Source organism: Amborella trichopoda, chromosome 7 (genome assembly GCF_054954075.1).
Source record: "Amborella trichopoda isolate Santa Cruz 75 chromosome 7, AtrichopodaSantaCruz75HAP2 v2.0, whole genome shotgun sequence".
Taxonomy (NCBI): domain Eukaryota; kingdom Viridiplantae; phylum Streptophyta; class Magnoliopsida; order Amborellales; family Amborellaceae; genus Amborella; species Amborella trichopoda.
In genome coordinates this window covers 41,286,743-41,307,561 of record NC_142342.1, presented here as the reverse complement: position 1 = coordinate 41,307,561, position 20,819 = coordinate 41,286,743, and the positions used below count along the sequence as shown (strand labels likewise).

Below are 20,819 nucleotides of genomic sequence, written 5' to 3'. Positions count from 1 at the left end.
TTTCATTTTTCATTTTTTCATTATATGTATATTTTTTTATAATTTATTTATATTAAAATTTTAATTAAAAAAAATTTTGGAATCTTCCCCCGAATCGGCCGAAGCACTGAATTACGTCATTTTTATCACCAAAAGAAAGAAGACTCCGAAGCAAATCTGATAAACATTGGGCAACACAAGAAGACAGTAACTGAAAGGTGATTTCACCTGGGGAACACATCCTTTCCTTCAAGAGAGGGGCTAATTCTCCTCCTAAACTCAACGCTTCAGCTTAAGTAGAGAAAGTATAATGGCCTGCTTTGGTTTACAATCACAAGTAATTTGGGCTTGACAGGGTTCCATAAAGTTTCCTCTCAAAGAAAAGAACGACAATTGCCCCTCATTCCGGGGGGGGGAGAGAAAGAGAGGAGGATTTCTAAACGGGTTTGATACAATGCTAGCATTGTGGTCTGAGGCTGATAGAACTCCTCAAACCTCTAGATGTCCAAAGATGGATTGCTAACATTGGCCACTTGAGGGGAGTTGATTTCGAGCAATCTGTCAGCAACTCCTCCCAAAACTCAAATGGACTTCAAACTATGGGTGTCAATTGGATCTGGTCGACCTGACTACCTAGTGAGTTCCAGTTCTGGATCCGCAAAGTGGTTCAGGTCCAGGTCCAGGTCAAGCAAATCTAGAACCGTATAGAATTAAGTTGCTCTTGACCCGAACCCAACTCATTGATAACCGAGTTGAACCCAACTCATTGATATCCTAGTTTATGTAGAGAAACGGTCCTCCTCACGTCTATTATTGACATTGCACTGTGGACATCAGATGATTGAGGAGTTGACATTATACTGTCTGGAACACAATTTCTAGCACAATAGCATATTCCTGTCTAAATTTCAAATCAACACAGACAACACAATAGTGCTACATTGCCGTGTCAGTATAAAAGTCTAAATCAAAATTACCTATGAAAAGTTTAAAAAAATCAACATTTTGGTACATATGGTTTTTGGCAGTTTGTCAACCGATCTATTTTTGTATTCTGTCAACAATGGTTACTTGGGTAATTCTCAAACCACTCTATTTATTAATTTTCCAACTAGCAGCCGTGAGGATCTACAAACTGGTAATAAAATCACCCCCCACTGAGACATTTCCCAAGGCATTGAGCAGGAAATACCACTAACCTTATCCGAGTAGCTGTATAGCTCTAGAAAGCAAGTCATTCGTTATTCTAGGGAGTACCCATTCAACCATGTCACATGGAACCCTAATGATTGTTGGCTTTGCAATTGTCTGGACTAGGTGAACGCCAACATTAGGTTGAAATTCTAGTTCTAGTTGAAGAACAAAGTGGTTCAGGAATGTCAGTAGTAATCTTACAGGACAAGCCTAAATAAACCTATTTGAATGTAAGGGCATTTAGAATAGTCCCAATCAGGCTGATGATTATAGAGGAACTCTCGACTGTATTTAGGGACTGCTGAGGTTATTGATAAACATAATTTGAGGCAGACAAGAAAAGCAGTAAAATATAGGATCTACGATTGCTTTTTTCAAGTTAGATGCTTGACATAGGGTTTGAGGGAACCATTTCATGGTGTGATTTTACATTGTTGAGGCAGGAGATGCTGATTTGCTAGTTATTTCCTTTCTCTTAAATGGAACCTTCAATATGATTGATGTGTAGTCTTTGTACCCCAACCACCAAGCCAAGAAGTTGGATGTTTTGTTAGCTGGTTTTGGGGGAAGATGTAAAATTTTCATGTGTGGACTTCATTTCCCTTCAAGGATGTATTCCCACCATTACTCTAATTCCAAGTATTTAGTTGAGAAAAATCCTGATTTTGCTGCTTGCTGGACTCATGTAAATGGATGAATTTATAAGTCTCAGCAAATATTTAGCAGTTGGGCAAAAAGAACATAGCAAATAGTGCATTCTGAAAATTATGAATTATTTTCCAGGAGAGGCATATATTATCCATACTCCATAAACCTTTCAATTTCCAAACTACCTTGATATATTTCTTTTTTCTTGTTTTTTTTTGGGGGAGGGGATAAGGTCTGTGATATATTTCTATGATGAAATGCCATATGTATTATGCAGTCCATAAAAACTTATTTCTGAGATAGAAAATATTCCCGAGTTAACACAAATCATCCAGTGGGTGACTTTTATATATTGAAAATTCAGAATGTGCCTGAGATTTTTAATATACATAATTTTACGAATTAATATAACATATAAATGGAATATCTGATGCGGTTCGAATGACGTACAATCAATGATGAGCTCCCTGTCTGAACCCCAGCAGACACTTTTCTTTTCACTCGACTCACAGAATTTTGAAAAGAAACTCACCAGAGTTTTTCCAAGATGAGTGTTTAATTTGATGAGCAACTTGGTTTTGGGAGCAACAAAGTCAGCCGCCGAGTTCAAGTTCTTGAATATTAAGTATCTTAGTTCATAAGAAGTACATTACCTATCTCAGTATATTTTGTCATCTACTAGTCTCATTTCCTTTGCAATAAACATCATGATATACAATAGTAGTTATTCAACATTTGGGAGCAACCAAGTCAGCTGCCGAGTTCAAGTTCTTGAATATTAAGTATCTTAGTTCATAAGAAGTACATTACCTATCTCAGTATATTTTGTCATATACAAAAGTCTCATTTCCTTTGTAATAAATTATTACTCCACATCATGATATACAATAGTAGTTATTCAACATTGCAAAGTCTATTAAAATACTCCACAATGTGCAATTAGAAGATATGATTCACTTAAACATCACATTTATGGTCTGTATACTTTAACACCATGTACACATAGCAATAAATAGGGCCATTCCCTATCCTCGATGGTTATGCCCAATATCTGCACTGGCATACTATATCGATGCATATGGAATAGTTCTTCTGTTAGTTTCTATAATGTGGAATAAGTTTGGAGTAATGTAATATTGAATATTGTAATGTAGAACATTGTATAGTATAGTAAAAGATGCACACACACACACACATATGACTTCTAAAAATGAAAAATACATATGCAGATATATTTATGTATGGAAACATATTAGGTCGACCCATGGGTCCAAATTGTTCAATCAGGCCTGCAGGTCGAACACATAGTTTAGACTTTAGAGGATATGAAAGAACCCAAAACTCAAATGATAATCTCACTCGTTTCAATTAAGAAAAATGGGAAATTTGTCGCATCACACGATTCATACCTAAAAGTTGAACTATCTAACATTTCATCATAGGTGTGATTTGACAAATATAAAAAACCATAATGGTGTGTTGTTTGATTGGCTATTTGAAATTTGATTAAATAGATGAGCTATTTGAAATTAAATCAAAAGACATTGCTGAGATATTAAATATTCAACTCGGGGTTCTGGATTGGTAAATTTGCCCGAAAAGAATTATCCAAGGGTCAAAAGTTCCTCAAAAAACAATCCACTCCAAGACAGAATCGGAACTGTCCATTTCGATGGATGTCATATTAGACACTTTTTACATCAAATTCCCTTTTTCACAGAAATTGATCATAGAATGCATCAAAGTTGATTTCATGTCACATAAATCCTCCTAACAGGTGTTTCAACTGCCGGCTATGCATTTGTGTATAAATTAAACAAAGGCAAGATAGTGTAGCCCCCACAAAACTTGGTGCTCCACTACCTCAAAAATTACTTTTGAGATGCAGAGGCAAAAAAGGGAAAAAGGAAATTTATCAAATTACATTGAAGAGTTGAATAATTTAATATCTCACCATATGTTTATTTTGAATTGTCCATTTTTTTTTTTTTTGAGAGAAATGGTTAACTTGTATATGTATTAAAATTGTATGGAATTACAAGTACACAGTTCCGTAGTCACCCACAGGCGGGGACTCGGGAAAAAAACGTGAGGTCAGGTTTATTCAAAGATATAACAACGATACACGGTTGCTTAGTTTAGCAGTGAATTCAAATTAAACCAAAAAGAAGGGCTTATAGGAATTATGAGTTTGAAATTTATCAAATCAATTTGAAATGCTAAATGGCTCAACTTTTAAGTGTGATTTGATAAATTCCATCTCCCTCCCCCCCCCCCCCCCCCCCCCCCCCCAAAAAAAAAAAAAAAAAACCTTAAAATCAATTCCCTCTAAGTTGATTTGATTTGGAGATCCAAAAAACCTCTAAATTCCACCAAAATATCACCCATCAAAATGGACAGTTCAAATTTAATGTTTGGACACATTAAATTTGGAGCGTTTTCTTATCTCCAAATCAATTTCAAGTTTTCTTTTTTGAGAGGAAACTGTTTTTCAAGTGTGAGATAATGATTCAGCACTTTATTAGGTTCCCACCACACCTCAAAAGTGGTTTTTGCAGTGGAAGGAGCACCTAATTTGGTGCTCCCCATTATCTAATGCATAATTATAATGTACCATGACGGCTAGCACAGTGTTCATGATGGATGCAGACATGAGTTCATGCCTTTGTAACATGGCTTGCTATACAGTAGCAAAATGAAAGGATCAGATTAAGAGGGTAAGTGAGAACTAGAATTTTTGATTGAGAAAGTTCCTTGTTAAGATATTTATTATCATTTCCTTCTAAAACATCTTTGATGTTGATTACTACCTCAATTATATTCCTGATATCACAATGAACAGTTATTATACGTGACAAAAAAAATCATCATTCAGCATTTGGAACCTAGATACATGGCAGGGAGTACCGAAAAGCATCTGAAAATTAAGAGATGAGAAGAATATATTCTTCCTAGCTCTTACCCATGGCCATGATCTTGCACTGCTCTTTCATGGCCACCAGCTGTGCTTCCTTCAAGTCTAACTGGGCGACCAGCCTGTCATTCTCTTTAAGGAGGGTCCACACTTCTGCCTCATTTTGCATATTCATACTCTCCAATAATGTGGTCTTGGCAATCAACCTGTTCCAGGAGATAACTTTTAGCACTTGAAATATAAAACAACGAGAAGAACAATCACCCATATCACACATCTATTCTAAATACTCCATATTACACTCACTCAGAAAACTGAGCTTCCTTAGGTTTTTTCAAAAAGACCAGGGCAGCAGACTGTATGTGAGCAGAAATGTGCATATTTTTATGACATCATAATCATGATTAGGATCAGAGTTTCATACTCAAGTTTTTAGTGAGAATCAATCAGATCCACAATCAAGTCGACTGAGAAATTTCTTTAGGATAAAAATCAACTCCGAAAGTTTAAAATTTATTAGAACAAATGAAACCCAAACATGCAGCTGAAAGTTCATCAGAGAGAGAGAGAGAGAGAGAGATGAAAAAGAAACTAAAATACAAGCAAAACCCCAACCAAGTCGGTAATACTCATGCGACGTCTAGGCCTGTCATCCCTTTAATATTGGACTGCAGTGACTCGACACAGACATTTACTTAATTTCACATAGATAAACAAAAAGATAAAAGTGGACATGCAGCCATACCTTTCGAAAAGCTTCTCCATGGTCTGAAATTGCCTCTCAGAAGATAAAAGTGTCTCCCTTACACTGATAAGCCCTCTCACACTCGACCTCAGATTCTCAAACTCCTGCCTCACTCTGGAGAGCTCCTGCTCATTCTCAGAGGCCCTCTGCCTCTGCCTAGATGTCTCCCTTTCCATTTCCTCGAGCTTCATCTGCATATCTCTCAAAATGGCATTGGTCCCCATTGCCAACTTCCCCATCTCCTCCACCCTCAATGCCATGCTCTCTATCTGGACTGCCTTCTTCTTGATCTCTTCTTGGGTCAAACTCACCTTCTCTCTCTCTGTAGAAGTTTCGCCTTCTGCAATGATCACTCTCTTCACAAGGGATTCCATCACATCTGTAACCAACATCACTGATTTCATAATTTGTGCAACATATTCACCATCATGTTCTCCTAAGGACCCCTCTTTTAGCCAATTTTCTTCCCCAAAACCTTCATAGTGAGAGAGGTTGATTCCTTTAGACCATTCGGTAAGTGGAGTCCCATCTTTGTCAATATATCCAACGCCCTCTTGGTGCCTAATACCACAAGATGTATGGGCTAAGTGGGGAATAGCCATTATTCTAGCTTTTGATCTTAGGTAAGCCAGCAAAGTGTTTGCAGTTTTGACCCTCCGCCAAAGGATTTCAGACTCCTTCCTCTCAGAGTTTGAGACACAGACCTTCACCTCAGTTATTTTTGATTCTAGGGCTTCCTCCAAGGAATGCCTCTTGTCCAACTCTTGCTGCCAATCAATCCTCAATTGATGGAGCTGAGACTTTAGAGCCTCAAGGTCTCCCTCTTCCTCCATCTTTGACCCTAGAAGCCTTCTTAAGAGCCACTATCTCACTTCAAATGGGAATAAAACACAAAATAATACATGTCAGAACCTTAGAGAAAACTTTACGTATTTTTACTAACCATTAGTTCGGTAATTGCTTAAAATTTTCTCCAGTTTATCTAAAACACAAGACCTTTCATTATGAAAATGGAAGTTACATAAACTAAGTTCTTCATATGAGGATCTCTTTCCCCATGTGAACATGAAGAACATAAACAGCTATATAGAAAGTATGACAGCCTCATGCTGCCTTTTGATGGACGAAAGCAAATTTCTAAGCTCATGACAGTCAATAAAGAACAGTGCATGCAAATGTGTCAAGAGAAAGAAGAAAACCAATAAATACCAATACATAGTCAGTAGTTTCATTGAAGGAAGTTGATAAATGATAACCCAAGTAGCTAGGATCTCCCAACCTAGTTGGCAATCCTGCTTGGAATCTTGCTCAGGCACTCCAGGAAAAAGATATTCGAGGGATCTCGATTTTTAAAATTTGGGATCTCGATCCCCACTACTAAGGATTTTGATGCATACCTTAAAGACCAAGATAACAACCAAACTGATGATTTTTTTTATTTATAGCCAATTAACAATGCAACTATACTAATAATATAACACATTGCTTGCTGGCTATAAATTAGGGATCCCTATAAAGTATATATAGTCCTAGACCATATACATTCTTTAAGGTTGAGAACAAGACCCCACCAGGTCAAGTTGTCAAGACAAGGTTGTGAACCCAAAAGGTCAAGATCGAGATCTCTATCTCTATCCCTAACATTTGGGGATCTTGATCCCTAACATATGCCTTGTACAAATGGTGCATAGGACCTTCTAGCTTTTCACGATCCACTGCTCCTAATCCGATCTTGATCCTGATCATGCTCCCGAACCCAACAACTACGGTGATAACCATTTGATACAAGTTCATTGTCCACAGGACAAACACTGAAAACTTTATCAACTTAGACCAATACTGGCAGGTTTGCTTCTGGCTGGGGAATCAAAAAGCTGTGAAGAAAACACAAGAAGTGCGCACATAGGATTGACTGTGAAAGGAAATAAAGCTCAAGAGTATGATACTATTTCAATGTAGGTTGAAGAGAAGTTGCTAGAGTGGTTAAGATATTGGTGATACGCTATGATGAACACCAGGATGAAATTATTGACCTATTCAGGATGTTAGATAGATGTGAAAAACGACTGGGATTAAAAGCAAGAGTAAGTGATCTAAAAAGAAGGAAATAGAAATTAGAAACTAAAAATACCTGGTCTCCAGTGTAAACTACAAAGGGGTGGCAAGGGGCATATGCCACTGAAGAAGAGGAGGTAGATCAAGTAGGGGTAAGATATACTAATCATCCTTCTATAGAACATCAGGGATCTTAGTTGATTCAAGAAAAGGCTGGCCATCAAAGATTTTGCATTCGAAAAATAAATTTGATGTTGTCGATACATGAACCAAGCTTGAGAAAGTGGACTAAGGTTTTTATGAAATCGATTTCAGGGAGAATAAGATGTAGTCAGATGGCTCCATTTTTAATATAGGAAAAGGATGTTGTTGTGATTTGGGACATGGGTTGGTTGAAGACTACCACGTGAGTTTTGTCAGTTAAGCAGCAAGCTTCAGTCTCTTGCAGATGGTTTCATGTGGGCGACTACAGCTGTTTACAAGCTGAACAACCTAAGAGTTAGAGAAATAATTTTTGCCCAGAACGACACAGTAATTCTTAGATGGGAAGGACCATGTGTGTGCATGCATGCATACCCCCTTAATCATATTACGAAAGGTAAATGCAAAATTTGAATAGAAGAGCAAAATTTGAATGGAAACTCATAACGTACAAAAGATGGAATTCTCCAAAAAATTTCCTAAAATGTTGTTATCATCAATTTTATATTTTCATGTATATTTGAAATGCACTTTACCAAGCATATAGAGAAAATTTCTGTGACTCATTTGGGGAATGAATTGCACTCAGCCTAGACAGTTATGAGAAATTCATCCCAAGATCACACTTTAGACAGCTCAACTTGCAAAAGGTTTGACTCTTTTTTTGGGGGGGCGGTTAAATGATAACTGAATTCATTTATTCAAAAACTTGATGTGCAAGTATGTTTGCGGCCTATTTGAGCCTATTAACAACAGATGCTTAAGTATACTCCTAATAACTAGAACAAGTAACTACCAACAAAGCAATAGAGAGCGATTCTAAAAACACAATCCTCTGGGCCTCAGGCTCGCTAATTGTCCCTGGAGACTCAATCATATCTTCAACGAGATCGCACACTTGTGCAGGGCAATACACATTAATTGGATTTTGGAAGCACATATTCAGGGACGCCAATGAAGTGGCTGATTCCCTAGCCAGGGAGGGAGTGGCACTCAACAACCATGGATTTTCAGCAATTTTTTAAGTTCTTAATCCCTGTTTTTGGTATACTTCAACTGTGTTATACTTGCTGTAGACCATTATTTGTTGGACTCCTTTTGGGTTTTTGTATTGGGTTTGCCTCTCTTGGGCTGCCTAACAACTTTTGTATTTCTTTTATACATAATACAATGGGCAACATATTCCAAACAAACAAAAACTAACTACCAACGAGATTCCTTCAAGAAAATGTCTGCTATGTCTTTCAACTCTGCCCATGAGTTCACCATAGTAATTGGAGCATACCTAACCTATTTGAAATCTCCTTGAAAAATGTTGATTAAGCACCAGGGCAAGTGTACTCACTTTTAGCCCTGAGGCTGCCAATACTAGAACCTCCCTTGACAACTATTGGAATCCACCTTGCGTCAAGATTTTGAAACCAATAAGCAGAGACCAGGCATCTATAAAATTGAGCCTATTAACAACAGAGTATAAAGTGTTCTCCTAGTCACTCAAAACAAGTAACTACCATCGGATGTTTCAAGATTCAAGATTCCTTCCCTCACCAAAGTGCCCGCTAAGTCACTGGACTCCTCCATAAGTTCACTATAGTCAATTGAAGTTTACTTGAGCTCTCCCAAATCTACTTGAAAATGTTGATAAAGTGTCAAGGACAAGTGCCCTCTCCTTTAGCCTAGGCGATGACATTACCAGAGTCTACCTAGACAACGATAGGGGTTCACCTTGTGTCGAGATTTCTGAGCAAAGACCAGACATTCGCTTCCTTAAATCAACAAATATGTATAGGGAGTTGAATATGCCATCAATGTTTTGTGTTGGTGATATATCACTATACCTCCAGCACCAACTGGCCAGGGGTTCCTTTGAGAATTCCCCTCAAAATTCATATTACTCGTCCTTCGTGGAGTCCATTCGCAGATCTTAGCAGTCTTTTGGCATTAGCTTTCATAATGTCCTTCCAGTGATTCTCAAACTCTGCTGCTGAGAGGATCCAAAAGTCTTTTTGCAATCTGTCCCACAAGGTGACTGTTGGCTTGATCTTTCCTATCCATTCTATCCTGGGTCTCTTATCCCTAAAGCATCTATTGTTCCTCTTTTCCCATATTACCCATACTATAGCCATCATTGTCATTCTCTACAAGATAATGCCGATGTAATGGTGAGCTAAACCACTTCATAAGTAAAGCCTCAACTTAGGTAGAAGTGTCCCAACTAATATCAAACAAAACCAACTGAAGACCAAATAGCAGTAGCATGGGAACAATGAGAAAACAATTGATCTACTATTTCATGATCAGCTTTACACATAAAGCTGATCATTTGGAATGGCCATACCTCAGTTTTACAAATGGTCCATTGAAAGGATTTTATACAGGTGACCAACCATTTGGAGGCCAGTGTTTTCAGAGGAATAGAAATAAGCCACACTTTTCTAACTCTGAGATTAGGATCTTGATTCCATCTTATGATGTGGTGTGTGGTTTTCACTAGGAAAACCCCATGGCTATCAGAAGCCCATATTAGAAAGTCATATTTACATGCGAAAAACGTAACTTCTGTAGTTCTGCCAGCGGGATCTTAAAAGCCTTGAATTCTTCCTCCTTGAGTACCCTTCTTAGACATGGGGTCCAAGTGGCATGATGCCTAGATTCTTCAACTACTTCTGCCACTGTTACTTCTGGTTTTGTGGCCAGACTAGATCATACAGGCCCCGAAATCAAACATAGCAGCTGCTCCCCAAGCCACAAGTCCAATCAAAACCTAGTTTCCTTTCCATTCCTAGCTGCAGCCTTATGTTAATTATAAAAAACACGTGACAGCTGTTTAAGCTATTCCAAATACTTTCCCATTCTCTACATTGCATGGACATGGATACTTCAGTTAGCATCTGACAGGTAAGGGCCATCAGATATTATATTTTAAGACAACAAAATCCAACACCGTTCAAAAAGTTCAATTATGCCTTGGTTGAAACGATAAATGTTTCAGAATTCATATATTTCTCCTTAAAACAAAAAGAAAAAAGAAAAAAGATCAAGTCTGTAAAATGATGTAGTTAATGTAGTTAATGGTTAGTAAACAAGAAGCAACATCCAGAATAACTTGTCTCATGTGTGTCAGTACGTGTCCGACATGGGTACGGCACCAAAAGAAAAGAATCCAAGTAACAAATTCTATACTAGTGTTACTTAACCGGACTTGACCAGTACATCAGGACAAGTGGCCATTCCGGTCTGGTCTAATCATGTGGACCGGAATGGCCATGGAACCATTGGATTGACAAGTCTACTGGCCGGTGGGTCCACCTGTTTGTGACCGAGATTGCAAGTCCAATAAGTACAAAAAAGGCAAAAAAACCATGCTTTTCCAATTTTGGGATCTTTTTATGCTTTTTAGGTGGACTAGTGGCCATTCCGATCTGGTCTGACCCCCTATATGGGAATTGCCATCGAACCAGTCAAGAACGGGTGGATTGGCTGGTCCAGTGACTGGACAATTGGACCACCAGTTGAGACTAACCCCGGCAGTCCCAAAAAGAGAACAAGAAATGCCCCCATTTTTTCCAATTTTGGGGTCTTTTTTACATGTTTCAGGTGATTTTTTTGGGCATTTAAATTTAAGTAGGGGCATTTTGGGTACTTGTGTTAAACAAGCAAACTCAAATCTATGTTGGAAGAACACCATCAGAGAACCATTTTTTACTATGTCAATAGAAATGCTAGCCATATTTGATTTCCCTTTTTTCTAATAATAAATTGATCTCCTTTAGATACATAAAACTACAAATACTTATAAACTACCACTTAGAACCATAGGAACATCAAAACAAGAGCATTAGAATCAAAGAACTGGTTGAGAACAGTCGTTAATTAAATTAAGCGACTATATAATTGTCTTAGAGGTGTCAAATATTCAATTTAATAAACTTACCAAGATATTGTGAAATGTCATGAAAACATCATAACCAATAAAGTAAACTTCGAAGACGACCTAATGGACCGTCATGGTGTCTTGTGGTTCATGGGTGTTTAAGGTCTTGGGTTCGATTCCTTGCTTTGGCGTCCCGGATGCACTGCCCGAGAATCTCTATTCTAAACAAAGTGACCTCTGAAAATAACATAAATGTTTCTTTTGAGATGTCTGATCAATGTAGTAAGTATGAACCACCAAGTTTAAATTATCATACAACAACATAAAAGGATCCCAACTTAGGAAATTTGTGCAATCAAAGAGAAAGCTCTATGGAATTCTAAAGTAGTATAGAACTATTCATGGTAACATTTTGAGGACAAAGCTATACCATAGCCTGGAAAAAATCTTAAAGTCCCAAAATAATATCTTTGAATAACTAGTCCGGATTTTCACAAAAATTCATGGTGCCTATGCAATGTCCTATCCAAACCTAAAGATAATCCATTATATTATCTCCACATAGAGAAATAAGGTTCGAACCGTCCAAAATGACATTTTTCTTTATAAATGACAAAAGACAACATTTTACATTAAACCCAGAAAGAATCAAACAATCTTTGTGAAACACTTGAGATGGGTAAAGAATCCTCAACATAGCTTAGGAATATGCTTGCAGAAATTCTAGAAAACGATGAAAATGAAGTTCTTAACATTCTAAAATTGCCCAGAAACCTTGGATTTTCAAAAATATTTTTGCATTAATTGCCTGAAAGTATCAACAGGTACCCAATAATCCTTAGGCCACATTCCATGTATGAAACTTTATTCTTTTAAGCAATCACATAATATATTGCTATGGTTCAGTGTTTCCGTCAGTTCATATTTCTCATTCAAAATGGTCTTACAGCTTATATTACAAAGTCCAAGCCTTTATACAAAATAAGCCTGTAATCAACCTAATATAGTGAGCATGAATGAAAATATCGACCAAAAAAAAAACAAAGAGGGAGAAGGACTGATGTCCCTGATAAAGCCACCAAATAAAAAATAAATAAATAAAATAAAAGAGAGAAGAAAATGAAAGCCGTTCAGTATACCCTCAAGCCAAAAACATAAAAATTAAAATTTAAAAATTAAAAAATTAAAAATAAAATAAAATAAAAAGAGAAAAGGACCCAATATTGTGCGCATGATCATCATAATAGAAAAGAAAAAAAAAAAAAAACTCATAACAGCATGTCACATTTTTTTATTTTTTATTTAAAGACAACAGCATGTCACATTATTTGGAGCTTTTATATGGGTTTTGCATAAATCTCAACAAAAGGGCCTCCAAATTAAATTCTAAATGATCATTAAACGTCAAATAATTATAAATAACTCAAATGAAAACCCGCACATTTACATAGAGGATGGAAAAAACTGAAAATAAAAGCAAGAGCAAAACAAGCGTTCATGAACCTGATCAGATATAAAACAGGATAAAACAACCAGAACTGAATCTCGTGAAAATACCATTCATACTCCATGGACCGACGATCCAAGGAAATAACAAAGAAGTCAGCAGAAATGGCGATCACCTTTAGGGCAATAACCTTTGGAGGAGTAGACAAAACGCTACAATATATTAAAGATCCCAAAACCGATAATTTGCGACTCTTGAACCTTGCAGGAAATTTCAAGAACTCTCTCTCTCTCTCGCTATCTCTAACCTAGCAGGAAATTCAATAACTCTCGCCCTCTCTTGCAGAAAGCCTAGGTGCGAAAAGGATGGTGCGTTTCCATCAGGAATAAGGGCTTGTATCTTTTTCAGTTTTTATGTTTCGAAGGGAAGTGTCCCTTTACACTCAAGCGTGCTCCCGCGGGAGCGCGGTGTGTTTTTTCACTTTAATTAACGTGCACGTATACTTTATTTCTTCCGTAACATAGTTCAGTTCCACTCCCTTAGTTAAAAACTCGTTAGGGGGACTGCTTCCTTTTTTCATATATATATATATATATATATTTTTATATATATATATTTATTTTTATTTTTTTATTTTTATTTTTTTTGAAAAAGAAGAGTGATGTAAATCAGGCTTAGCAGGAAATTTGCTAGCAAGTTCCTTTCCCTATTCACATGAGAAAAAAGCACAAAGGTATAAAGGATTTCTTTTGAGCCATTTTTCAAGAAATGAAAGAGAGGTTAGTGCACTACTTAATAATATTAGAGGAATTCCCCTCAATGATCACTCGAGAGCAGAAGCTGTCTAAGCTTGTCACTCCATGCTTCAAACTACTGGGCTCTACTGGGCTCAACCTCAATTGCCCGGCAAGGCCGGACGACTCCATTCAATGTCCAAATAATCCCCCTTCATGTTATCTAAGTACGACCCATAGCTTGCTCTTTCTGCATTGTCTTTAACACTAATATCAAAGTTAAGTTTCACCCAACCAATAGAGATGGGGGATTCCATAACGAGGCCTTCTTAATCTTAAAAAGTCAAGCTTCACCCAACCAATAAAGGTGGTGGGATTCCATAACGACATCTTTGCAGATTTTGAAAAACAAAAATTGATCTAGGTTAGCCTCAAAGTGTTTCTTAGGGAGCCCCGTTAATAAGGACTGTGCCCAAAAAATTAGGTCTTTGAGGACGATTGTTTTTAAGATATCCAAGTTGTTTTTTGCATGTTGTCACTCCATTCAGTATTTTCATTAAAACCAATCCCAATTTAGAGAAAAGCAATGAGAGGGGATATGCAAGAAGAAGTGGTGAGCAATTTTTAGCATAGTTTGAAAAAAAAAAAAATTGTATAGAATCCTGATTCCTCGTATTATTTTATAGTAGATCCTCTTTTAATTTTTCTTTCAAGCGGTATAAGAAAATCCCTGAAGATTTTACCACCTTCTATATTTTATTTTTCATTTTATTAACTTTTGATCATAAAAATTAGCTCAAACAAATCTTTTTATACCATTTCAACTCAAATACGTTTTTAATAAGTGGAAAGGAAAAAAGAATGTTCAAAAACTTTTTGAGATAAAATGGTATAAAAAGATTTGTTGGAGCTAATTTTTATGTTCAAAATTCAATAAATGAGGGAGATAAGAGATGAGTGGAAAATGTAAAATTCTTAAATATTTTCTTATGCTGTTTGAAAGAAAAACAAAAAAAATATCTACCACGAAATAATACGATAAATTAATGTTCTACATGAAATTTTCCCATTGAAAAAACCCACTCCCATAAACTTGCAGCCAAAAGGCAATAAAGATAAAGATGATCAATTAGTCTAGCCTGCCTCCTTATAGAAAATACAAACGTTGGCCAAAATCATTCTCCTCTTATGCAGATGTTGAATCAAAAGTATGCGGACCCATCCCACTTACCAGCCACATAAATGCCTTAACTCGATAAGGCATATTACAATCCCAAAATTTCAGGGCAGAGTCTCAAGAAGAAACCATCAAAACATTACTCCCACATGATTCTATCAGGAGAATGGAAGTGGCTATAAAGATTATCGAAAACGTCTTCAAATTGATTTGCTACCTTCGGTATCTCAAAGTAATGTCCCTAGTCAGCCTATAGTCTTCATAAAAAACAACCTCAGGGACCAATAATTTTTTTGTTGGCCAACATCATGTAAATTTTAGGGTACTTAACTTTAAGAGAGCAATCCCCCAACTATTTAGTGGACCAAAATTTAGTCTTATCGCCATCCCCCCACCAAGATTATGCTATATCCAGGAAAAAACCCCTGTATTTGTTAATTTCTTTTCAAATCACTGGCACTCTGTCGGTCCTGTTTCTAGAAAGAAAAACAAATCATCGACACCATACTTATTGAAAGGGACCTTCTTCCATGATTGCATCCTTCCTGAAGCTAACCTCCACCATCACTTAGTAAGTAAAGCTATATTAAAGAGTTAAAGGCTTCGCAAACCCATATCCCCTTATTTCGTTAGGAGGCACACCTCAACCCATTTAACCAGGTTTAACTTCCTTTTCTTAGAGCTTCAACTCCAAAAAGAAGTTTCTCATAAGTTTCTCCAACTTCTTTTACGACTGTTTTAGGGGCTTTCATTGAAAAAAAATAACACACTGGAAGGTTAGACAAAACCGGCGTTAATAAGAGTGATGCTAACCCCTAAGGACAGATGCCTTGTCTTCCAAGAGTCCAGCTTAAAATTACACATTTTCACTAGTGGGTGCCATGTCGCAATATTCAGTCTGCTATTCACCAAACGTAGGTGGGCATTACCTCTTATTTGCAGCCCATCCAATAAGGCTCTCAGGAAATGGTATATTGAGACCTATTAAACTAGTCTTTGCCATTATTTTAGCACCAAAAATCCAACTAATAGCATTTTAGGAACAACCATGGGTGTTTAACCTGATCGAAAGACCCCTTAAGGGATAACAATGTATCACCAGTATGTTGAAGATGAGAGACATTGGGACTAGAGACAAGAAGACCTTGCAGCAAACGATTTTCAGTAACCCCTTCCAACATGAGACTAAAGGACTTCCCTACAATAGTGTATAGGAAAGGAGATATAGGGCCCCTTTGTCTAAGACCAGTGAAGCTTTAAAATATCCCACTGATTTCCCATTTATGAGTATTGAAAAATGAGACGAGGGTAAATACAAAGGTAATATTGTATTTACCCCAAAATATACCACATATTGTATTAACCTCAAAATATACTTTCTTAACAAATATCCTCCTAACCAAAAATAAAATAAAAGAATGACTAAACTACTGTACCTTGACTTTTACCCATGCCTCTCTCTCCTCTGAACAAAAGTGCGGTCTAGCAGATATACATGGCGGTCCGATACTATTCTTTCTGGATAATTATACAGTCCGAGGCAAATGTATATTGCAGTCCAACACTTTTTCTCTTGGACAAAATGGGGTCCGACATATCCCTATAGTGGTATGGCACTTATGTTCCTAGACAAACATGCGGTCCGACAGATCTATACGCCGGTCCAACACTTTTATATATGCAATCCAACAAATCTATATATGCGGTCTAGAATATCTATATATGTGGCTCGACATATAATGAAGGCTATCCAACATTTTTTTTAGTTTAACGGCGTATGGCAATTGGTACATGGCGGTTTGGCAGCCCATGTAATTTTTAGTACTATGTGTAAGCCCATGTGAATGTCCGGCCAAAATTAATTTTTTATGTACGAAAAATGGTATTTTCATTAAAAAAATATACTTTTTTTTTACTGGAGGTATTTGTTAAGAAAGTATATTGTCGGGTAAAAAGTGGAAAAAGAAGTTTGGTTGGGGGTAAGTTGCATAGGAAGTTTATTATTTGGAGGTTTTTTTTTTTTATCTTTAAAAATACTTGTTTTATAGTTAGTTCATTTTTTAACTCTTAACTATTTACTAGTTTATTTCTAACATGATTCTTGCTTTGTTGAAGAAAAGATGTTACGTTACTTTGATAGGAGTTTTTACTATGGGTAGGAAATACTTTTATATAAATGTTTTTTATATTTTTAAAACTTGTTTATATTTAATAAATTATTACTATATATGTAACAATCCTAAAATTTCAAAAAAAAAAAAAAAAGAGAAAAGATGCTTTTAAATAGGTGATGATCTGTTTGAGTATGATGGTCCTTGAGGACCATCACTATTTTCAAAAGTTTTTACTTGGTTTAAACTTTTGCTTGCTGCTTTTACCTGCTTTTGCTTGCTACTGCTTTTGCCTGCTGCTGCTTGCTGCTTGCTGCTTGCCACGTCCTTTAGTGGACGTGGTTTTCGTATGTTAAAAGCAGACTCTTAACGTGACACCTCAGGTATGAGGTAGAGTGTAATAAAATAATATAATAATACGTTATAAGAATTTAAATAGGGGAGGTGAGCACTCCCACCCTAGAAAATTTTGAGATCTCTCTCTCTCTCTGGTCGAAACACAGTGAACTCCTCTCTCGAACCGAATTTTTATCGGAAGCTCCCTCTCAAATATTTGTGAGTAAGTGACATCGTCTCGCTGAAAAATAGTCTGTTTTTAATAAATAGTGATATTTCCGTCCAGGATCTTTATTTTATAAGTTTTGTGTGTAATTGACCCCATTGTCTCGAAAAATAATCCATTCTTTTTAAAAATGAAATGAAATAATTATTTCTGCTTATTATCATGAATTTTAGGAGCGATAAATTTTATGCGCACGTGACCTCATTATCTTGAAAAATAATCTTTTTAATAAAAATTGTGATATTTTATCTATGTTAGAAATTTTGAATGCTGTAAATTAAAAAAATAAATTTATTTATTTTTCTTGTTTATTGTTAGAAATAAATGTGATATTTCTGCTTTTAGTAAAATTGTGATATTTCTTTCTACTGTTCTGAATATTTAGACATTGTAAAATTCATGTGCAAATGACTGCCTTATTATTTAAAAAAATTGACATTTTTGCAATTGATTATAGTATTGTTGTGAAATGTTTATTTGTGGATTGATATCCCATAAATTGTGATAATTCCGTATTTTTGAATTTTTACAAGAGTTTTTCTATACATATTAAATTGGCAATTATGCTAGAATGCCTTTACAAACTGCTACCTTTCTAAATTTGAGCCCAAAATATTTGATTGGTTATTTTTGAAATGTTATAGAGAGTGACTGCTATTAATGGTTTAAGTGAAATTCATATTAATGATTTCAGTGATATGTTGAGTACATGATATTGCTGCTTTCGAATGTTTAAAGAGATTTAGAAATAATTTAAGTATGCAAGTGGACTCATCCGGTTCGCCGGTGAGGTATAAGTAGACCTATCTGGGACGCCGGTAGGGATTAAGTGGACTCATCCGGTACACCGGTGAGATATAAGTGGACCTGCTGGGATTAAGTGGACCTATTTGGGATGCCGATAGGGATTAAGTGGACCCATCAGGACGCTGATAGGGTATATAAGTGACCTACTTGGGACGCCAGTAGGGTATTTTATGAAATCCTTTGAATTATGTACTGCCGTTAAAAGTGTTATAAGCATTTCAATTACTCGGATTATACTTAATTATGCATTTATTGAAAGTGAAACTTTTGATGCATTTCTGTTAATAGATCTCATTTTGGAAAATATTGATATCTTTCAATCATGATTATTTTTAGGATTATGATGATCACTTACAGAGGAGCCAAACTCATCAAACTATGGTAAACATTTTTTCAGGATAACTGCGGAGTCATTTTGAGTGTTAGTCAAGATCAACCTTGGAAGATACTGTTGTTGTGGTAGCTTTCTTTATTTACTTTGTAAGACCTCGCCACTCTAAATTTGTCCCATCAATAGATGTATATATGTTTTGTCTGTCACATCTCAGGAATAACAGTACTGTAAATTCTTGGGGTGTGACAATTATGGTATCAGAGCAATAGGTTTAAGATCCTTAGGAAATTTAAAAAGAATGTACTTAAAATCACATTTATTGTGTATACAGATTGGGAAAAGTCAATATCCAGAATAGCTGAAGTTGATATGGAAGGAATTCACAAAGCCTTGGAAAATATGGTTGCTCTAATGCAACATCAGATGGAAAACAACAATCCACCCAGGCAGTCAGTTACAAGAAATGGTGGGAGTAATATCGAACAATTTAAGAAATTAAACCCACCTTCTTTTAAGGGTGTTGTAAACCCACTGGAAGCCGAGGGATGGATTATGCAATTGGAAAAAATATTTGAGGTTATGGAATGTCTTGATGATAGGAAGGTGGCTTTGGCAGTTTTTATATTAGAAGGTGAGGCACAACACTGGTGGCGAATGGCAAAAGGAGTATTGGTCAAAGAAAACAAAACCTTGACTTGGAAAGTATTTCTAGAGGCATTTAATGAAAAATATTTCCCAGATTTTATTCGAGACAAAAAAGAAATGGAATTTCTAGAATTAATCCAAGGAAATAGGACAGTAGCACAGTACGAGGCCAAGTTTACTGAATTGGCCAGGTTTGCACCACATATGATTAACAATGAGGCAAGAAAGGGGAAGAAATTTGAAAGGGGTCTTAGGCCAGCAATTAGAAGCAGAATATCAGTCTTGAAATTAAGAACTTATGCTGAAATAGTGGATCGTGCCCAAATTGTCGAAAAAGATTTTGAAGATTACCAAATGACGAAAAATCAGAACAGTCATGTTAGACCTACATCATCTAATCGATAATAGTTTGAAAGGCCAAACAAGAAGCCAAGGCCCTCGCCATTTCAAAACCCAATAGAACCATGTAGAAAATGTGGGAAAAATCATGGATCAAGCCCTTGTTATTGGAATACCGGAGTCTGTTTTAAATGTGGAAAATTGGGACACCATATTAAACAATGTCCTAGCTTACAGACACAACAGCTTCCAAAGCAGGGAGAGATAGCTCCAAAGCCTCAGATGAAGGGAAGAGTATTTGCGATTACCGAGCAAGACGCTCAGGCCTCAAAATCAGTGATCCAAGGTACTCTTACTATCTTCCAAAAAGTAGCTCATGTTTTGATTGATCCTGGATCTACTCATTCATTTGTGTCACAACACTTTGCATGCCACTTAAAGGTAGAACCAAAACAATTAGAATACATTCTAGAGGTAGCCACACCGATGGGAGATTCAATTAACACTAATATAATGTACAAATCATGTGTAATAAAGATAGAAGAAAAGGAACTGTTGGTTGATTTAATACTCCTGAAAATTCAAGATTTTGATGTAATTTTAGGCATGGATTGGCTTTCTGCATACCATGCAAGTATTGATTGTTATAAGAAAATTGTTACCTTTAGTATTTCGAATCAATCAGTATTTTACTTCAATGGTGTCAAAAAAGACTCCCCATCATATTTAATCTCTTGTATTCGAGTTAATCGCCTCCTTCGAAAAGGGTGTCAAGGCTTTCTTGCCTATATCAAAGAAGATAGGAAGGAATAAATAAATTTGGATACCACTCCGGTTATCCGAGAATTTCCCGACGTTTTTCCTGAAGAATTGCCAGAATTACCGCCTGACAGGGAAATTGAATTCTCCATTGAATTATTGCCAGGGGTAGCACCAATTTCTAAGGCACCTTACAGAATGGCTCCTGCAGAACTTAAAGAACTGAAACAACAATTGGAAGAATTATTAGATAAAGGTTTTATCAGGCCCAGTGTGTCACCTTAGGGTGCTCCA

General features: G+C 36.4%; 1 protein-coding gene across 5 annotated transcripts; it reads right to left on the bottom strand.

Annotated features, from left to right (window-relative positions):
• Nucleotides 1-4,555: 4,555 nt before the first annotated feature.
• Nucleotides 4,556-13,438, bottom strand: LOC18423024 (uncharacterized). 5 transcript variants are annotated; one of them, XM_011626797.3, is made up of 4 exons: nt 13,168-13,438; nt 11,671-11,847; nt 5,481-6,351; nt 4,556-4,941 (listed from the first exon to the last, which is right to left on the bottom strand). In XM_011626797.3, exons 3-4 carry the CDS (start codon nt 6,311-6,313, stop codon nt 4,773-4,775), a joined length of 1,002 nt encoding a protein of 333 aa, XP_011625099.1. In that variant the 5' UTR covers nt 6,314-6,351; nt 11,671-11,847; nt 13,168-13,438; the 3' UTR covers nt 4,556-4,772. The 5 variants fall into 5 exon arrangements, with proteins under 5 accessions (XP_011625099.1, XP_088727532.1, XP_011625097.1 ...); XM_088871406.1 differs by having other exon boundaries at nt 5,421-6,351; nt 13,233-13,438; XM_011626795.3 differs by having other exon boundaries at nt 13,233-13,438.
• Nucleotides 13,439-20,819: the final 7,381 nt, after the last annotated feature.